General features: G+C 50.2%; 1 protein-coding gene and 3 non-coding genes across 4 annotated transcripts in view; all 4 read right to left on the reverse strand.

The window, feature by feature from the left end:
* cntrl (centriolin) overlaps positions 1-6709 on the reverse strand; it is a 26459-nt gene that overhangs the window by 6932 nt on the left and 12818 nt on the right. Inside the window, exons 5-8 of the mRNA XM_027286019.1 lie at positions 4947-5265; positions 4776-4847; positions 4515-4673; positions 3298-3379 (exon numbers count right to left, since the gene is read on the reverse strand). Coding sequence (XP_027141820.1) covers positions 3298-3379; positions 4515-4673; positions 4776-4847; positions 4947-5265 — 632 coding nt within the window. The remainder of the gene's footprint in view (positions 1-3297; positions 3380-4514; positions 4674-4775; positions 4848-4946; positions 5266-6709) is intronic.
* trnaa-agc (transfer RNA alanine (anticodon AGC)) lies at positions 5718-5790 on the reverse strand. The gene has a single exon. It is a non-coding gene; the product is annotated as a tRNA-Ala (tRNA).
* trnam-cau (transfer RNA methionine (anticodon CAU)) lies at positions 6108-6180 on the reverse strand. Its single transcript has one exon. It is a non-coding gene; the product is annotated as a tRNA-Met (tRNA).
* On the reverse strand, positions 6537-6618 carry trnas-gcu (transfer RNA serine (anticodon GCU)). The gene has a single exon. It is a non-coding gene; the product is annotated as a tRNA-Ser (tRNA).

Genomic DNA, 6709 nt, shown 5'->3' on the forward strand with positions numbered 1-6709 from the left:
TACACACACAGGTACACACACAGATACAGACCAATACAGGTACACACACAGGTACCGACATATACAGGTACAGACACATCAGATACAGACACTGGTACCAGACACATACACTGTACAGACACATACACTCTGTACAGACACATTAAGGTACACACTGGTACAGACAAAATACAGACACGACACTACAGGTACAGACACAGGTACAGACACAGGTACAGACACATACAAATACAGACACTGGTCAGTACACCACACAGGTACAGACACCCACAGGTACGACAATACGCACACATACAGGTACAGAAAGGTACACACATGGTACACACACGGTACAGGACACAGGTACACCAACTGGTACAGACCACACAGGTAACAGTTACACAGGTACGCACTACAGGTACAGACACAGGTACACACACTGGTACACATACAGGTCAGTACCACAGGGACACCACAAGGTACAGACACTACAATACCAACACTGGTACAGACACACACTGTACGACACACACGGTACAGACACAGGTACACACACATACAGTACAGACACACACAGGTACACACAGGTACACACACTGGTACAGACACACACTGGTACAGACACTGGTACAGACACATACAGGTACAGACACAGGTACACACACTGGTACAGACACACACAAGTACAGACACACACTGGTACAGACACTGGTACAGACACATACAGGTACACACACTGGTACAGGACACAGGTAAACACACACAAAACAGGACACATACCGGTACAGACACACGTTACAGGCACAGTAGTACACACACACGGTACAGACACAGGTACACACACAGGTACACACACAGGTACCAGGACACTACAGGTACCGACACATACAGGTAAGGCACACATACAATTACAGACACTGGTACAGACAAATTACAGGTACAGACACTGGTTTACAGACACATACAGGTACAGGACACATACAGGTAACAGACCACAGGTACACACACAGGTACAGGACACATACAAATCACAGACACTGGTACAGACACATACACTGGTACAGACCACATACAGGTACAGACACAGTACAGACACACATACAGGTACCGACACATACAGGTACAGGACAAATACAGGTACAGGACACATACAGGTACAAGACACTGGTCAGACACAGGTACAGACACATACAGGTCAGACCAGGTACAGGACCCTGGTTACAGACACTGGTACCGACTGAGTGTGACTCGTGTTCTCCTGCCGGAGCAGCAGAGTGGACAGACAGCTCCAGAGGACACTCTCCTCCTCCTGCCCCAGCTGCAGCTCTTCCCTGCTGGCTCACCACACACTCCCACTCCCCTGGATGGAGCTCCATGGCTGTCTGTGGTTCACCTGCTCTGCACTGTACATCCCAGAAAAGATCACAGGTCAGTCTGCAGCCAGGCCAATCAGGAACAACAGGTCAGTCTGCGGCCCGACCAATCCGACCACAGGCAGTTTGCAGCCGGCCAATCAGACCACAGGTCAGTTTGCAGCCGGCCAATCAGATCACAGGTTCAGTTTTGTAGCTGGCCAATCAGATAACAGGTGAGCTGCAAACCGGCCAATCAGACCACAGGTCAGTCTGTAGTGGACAATCAGATTACAGGTCAGTCTTAGCCGGCCAATCAGATCACAACTTAGTTTGTAGCGGCTAATAACAGTGTGAGTCTGCTCCAGCCAGTCAATCCCAGGTCAGTTTGTAGCCGGCCAATCAGACCACAGGTTCAGTCTGCAGCCTGCCACATAGACCACAGGTCAGTCTGTAGCTGGCCAATCAGATCACAGTCAGTTTGTAGCCGTGCCATCAGAACACAGGTCAGTCTGCAGCCGGCCAATCAGATCACGGTTAGTTGACACCGGTACATGCTACACAGTTTGTATGTACATTTTACATACATCTCTTGTGTGTGTGTGTGTGTGTGTGTCAGCAGGTAGAAGGGGTGTGTGTGTGAGTGTGTGCACAAGAAAGACAAACTGAAGAAAAGAAGAAACTACGACACACACTAGACGATCACGGTACCACACACACACACACACACACATTAGAATGAAATGTAATGAACAACGTTCAAACTGTGTGTGTGTGTGTGTGTGTAGCAGTGTGATGCAGGTGTGTGATGATGGGTGGATGTGTGTTGGAGAAAAATTTAGAGTTTTGAACGCGACGAGCTGAACTCCGACAGGCTGACAGGGATTGTCTGTGGGAGGCTCAGAGCTGTCTAACACACACCAGCAAGGTACACACACACACACACACATGTTAGTATGTGTTAGCACTATGGACACTGTTTGTTGGACCAGACCCAGACCTTTATGTCTCTGTGTCGTCCTCAGGCCCGATCAGCTCAGCAGGCGGCCGACCTGTTACAGCGCTCCGCTCAGGACGGCGCCACTGTCTGCTGGAGGCCACACAGCACATGAGGTTACAGGTCCACCTGACGCTGGATGGCACGTTCCAAACAGCTTGGACTGTGTGTGTGAACGCAGGAGAACCAGGCAACAACACAACACACACAGTTGATCGAGTGACATCACGGCAACACGTTGTTTCCTGTCCACACGCTCTCTGCCAGCTGTCACTGTTTAAACACTACTGATGCTAATGACTGTTTAAAGAACCTCCTTTCCTTTCCTGAAGGATGCTCCGGTCTCCTCTGCTTAAAGGAGATGACAAAGGAAGCACTGAGGCTCCTTTCCGTAAAGTCAAAATAAAGTTTGACTAAAGAAGAAGAAAGTGTATAACACCCAAAAATACGTCAAGGTTACCAAAATCAGGTCCTGTGTGTGTACCTGTGTCTGTACCTGTATGTGTGCGTACCTGTGTCTGTACCTGTGTGTGTCTGTACCAGTGTGTGTACCTGTGTCTGTACCTGTATGTGTCTGTACCAGTGTGTGTACCTGTGTCTGTACCTGTATGTGTCTATACCAGTGTCTGTACCAGTGTGTGTCTGTACCTGTATGTGTCTGTACCAGTATGTGTCTGTACCAGTGTGTGTACCTGTGTCTGTACCTGTATGTGTCTGTACCAGTGTGTGTACCTGTGTCTGTACCAGTGTCTGTACCAGTGTGTGTCTGTACCAGTGTGTGTACCTGTGTGTGTGTGTACCAGTGTGTGTACCTGTGTCTGTACCTGTATGTGTCTGTACCTGTATGTGTCTATACCTGTGTGTGTACCTGTGTCTGTACCTGTATGTGTCTGTACCAGTGTGTGTACCTGTGTCTGTACCAGTGTGTGTACCATGTGTCTGTACCTGTGTCTGTACCAGTGTGTGTACCTGTGTCTGTGATGTGATGTACCCTCTCAGGTGAGCTCAGGTACTGCAGGCCCAAACCAGAGTCCAGCGTCGGACTGTTAGCCTGGCAGAGAGACAGTTTTAGTTCCCATGATGCCACACACACAGACAGCGTAAAGGTCCATTCATGTCCGTGTGGTTCTGATCCAGTGACAGGAGGACAGAACATCAGTCAGTCAGATCTCAGGTCAGATAGTGGAGCACAGAGTTAGCTAACTACCAGCAGAGCTGCAATCAGCCGCACCTGAAAACAATCCAGGTTAAAACGTTTCATAGGTCCACACCTGTGTAATCAGTCAGCTAACATGAAGTTCCTATAATCCTCTTCACATTAAAAGCACCTCATTTATTCACGAAAGGGATACTTTTATTGTGAAGGAACATCAACAGGAAATAGTGTCATTACAGTAAAAGGACGTCAGGGTGGGGCAGAGGCGTGGAAGAAAATTTGATTTGCTGTGTGTACCTGCTGTGTGTGTGTGTGTACCTGCTGTGTGTGTGTGTGTGTGTGTGTATCTGCTGTGTGTGTGTGTACCTGCTGTGTGTGTGTGTACATGCTGCGTGTGTGTGTGTGTACCTGCTGCGTGTGTGTGCTGCGTGTGTGTACCTGCTGTGTGTGTGTGTGTGTGTACCTGCTGTGTGTGTGTGTATCTGCTGTGTGTGTGTTTGTATCTGCTGTGTGTGTGTGTACATGCTGTGTGTGTGTGTACCTGCTGCGTGTGTGTGCTGCGTGTGTGTGCTGCGTGTGTGTGTTCCTGCTGAATGTGTGTGTGTACCTGCCGCGTGTGTGTGTACCTGGCGTGTGTGTGTGTGTACCTGCTGTGTGTGTGTGTGTGTGTACCTGCTGCGTGTGTGTGTACCTGATGTGTGTGTGTGTGTGTGTGTACCTGCTGCGTGTGTGTGTGTTCCTGCTGTGTGTGTGTGTGTGTGTTCCTGCTCTGTGTGTGTGTGTACCTGCTGTGTGTGTGTGTGTGTACCTGCTGTGTGTATGTGTACCTGCTGTGTGTATGTGTGTGTGTGTACCTGCTGTGTGTGTGTACCTGCTGTGTGTGTGTGTATGTGTACCTGCTGTGTGTGTGTGTGTGTGTGTACCTGCTGTGTGTGTGTGTGTGTGTACCTGCTGTGTGTGTGTGTACCTGCTGTGTGTATGTGTGTGTGTGTACCTGCTGTGTGTGTACCTGCTGTGTGTGTGTGTGTACCTGCTGTGTGTGCGCATGCAGCAGTGTCACCGTGTGGTTCAGAGCTCTCAGCTGTTCTGCGGTCAGCTGGTCCGACTCACACATGGACCTGCTGAGCTGCCGTAGTTTCCTGTTGAGGCGGTCCAGGCCCGTCTGGTGACCGGCACTCTGTGAACGCAGCTGGATCACATGACAGAGAGTCAGTCCCAGCATGCACTGCTGCTGACCACCCTCACATACACACTGAACTGACGGCAGGTCTGGTTCTGGTTCTGGTATCACCTGTTGGAGCAGAGTGTCTCTGTCCTGCTGGACGTCCTGAAGCTGCACACGGCACTGCTGAAGCTCCGCCTCCTGTGCGACAAACACCAATTAGAACACAGGTGAGGCGTTCAGGTTCTGAACAGCTCGGCAGGATGAGGTTCTGGTCAAGGTTCTGGTACCGATACTCACCAGTTTGTGTTGAATGTGTCTGTTTCTGCTCTCAGACTTCTGCAGGCGGACTCTCAGCTTCTCCAGTTCCTCCCTCAGCCTCCAGTCTATGTCCTGGTTCTGATCCTGGTTCTGACCCTGGTTCTGATCCTGAGCTACCTGAGCTTCCAGCTGGGCTATGTGGTTCTGATGGTGGTGTAGCTGGGCCTGCAGTCTGGTGATCTGCTCCTGGCTGTGGTTCTGGTCTTGTTGGAGCTGCTCTCTGCTGGTTCTGGTTCTCTGGACCGCCTTGTACAGCCGCTCCACACTCCGGGACCAAACGTCCTCAGGACTGAGAGGACTGCAGGGGGAGACGGCGGACACAGTGTTAGGTTAACTAACGACTATTATAACATCATCTCATTTCAAAAACTTTCAAGGCCTTGTTCTTTTCCCCTTAAAATTCACAAACCTTCCAGAATTTCAAGGACCCAATGGAATCACGACGTTGGTCGTCTTAGTTCGTGAGCACACAAAGTTTCTGTGTTCTCAGTGTACTGTCCCTTTAAGAGCTTAGCATGCGAGAGGTAGCGGGATCGATGCCCGCATTCTCCACAACACTTTAACCTGACGAGTGTGTTCAGAGTTCAGACTGAATCATCTGAGACAGAACCAAACAAAGTCCAACAGAACCGCCACAGGTCACTTCCTGTTAGCTTGTTAGCTTCGTCCTGATCCCTGAACTGTTCGTCCTCTTTCAGCAGCACGCACCGCATGTTTGACACCAGACCACACAAAGGGTTAAAAGTGTTGTGGAGAATGCGGGCATCGATCCCGCTACCTCTCGCATGCTAAGCGAGCGCTCTACCATTTGAGCTAATTCCCCTGGCTCTTAAAGGGACAGTACACTGAGAACAGGTGTCAGAGTCCGTCACTGTGTCTGTCTGCAGGGTCACCTGACACCACGGGGACATGAATCCACCCTCTGACGGGGACGGAGCTGATGACTCGCAGGGCATTTAGCTCAAATGGTAGTGTGTATGCTTAGCATGTGAGAGGTAGTGGGGTCGATGCCCACGTTCTCCACAACACTTTTGACCTTCAGTGACTGAGCTCATCGTTGTCTCCTGATGTGACGAGATTCTACGTTCTTCATCGTGGACCGTGTGTCTCCTCCATGTTGTCATGTGACTTTAAAAGTTCTGCCCCGTGTGAGGCTCGAACTCACGACCTTCAGATTATGAGACTGACGCGCTGCCTACTGCGCCAACGAGGCCTGAACACATGGACGCTGGGACTGACAGGAGCTGTCAGAGGTCACTGCTCGTCCATCAGCTGTAAAGACGTTACATGAACCTTCACTTCCCACTGAACACACCTGGGCCAAGTGTTCTTGAAGGTTCCTCACTGAGTGTTAACGTGTCCGTCATGACCAGCTGTGGAGCTCCTTCATTATCTGCTTCAGTTCCTTCCAGCAGTGACAGACAAACTCGTGCCCCGTTCAGTCCTTCACGTCAGGACGTCGTTTTCATGCCCTGAAGTTCTGTTATCTGTAAACAATGACTTCACTCTGCTGTTTGTCAGATTACAGTTCAAACATTCATCACAACGGGCTGTGTCCACATAAAGAAGCGACGAGGATGGGATTCGAACCCACGCGTGCAGAGCACAATGGATTAGCAGTCCATCGCCTTAACCACTCGGCCACCTCGTCCTTGACTTGCAGTTTTCAAGGTGACCAGCAGGAGCATGTGTACACAGAGTGACGCTGCATGTTAGTGGAGGTTCTTGTAGTCAACCTGTGG

Source organism: Larimichthys crocea, chromosome XIII (genome assembly GCF_000972845.2).
Source record: "Larimichthys crocea isolate SSNF chromosome XIII, L_crocea_2.0, whole genome shotgun sequence".
Classification (NCBI taxonomy): domain Eukaryota; kingdom Metazoa; phylum Chordata; class Actinopteri; family Sciaenidae; genus Larimichthys; species Larimichthys crocea.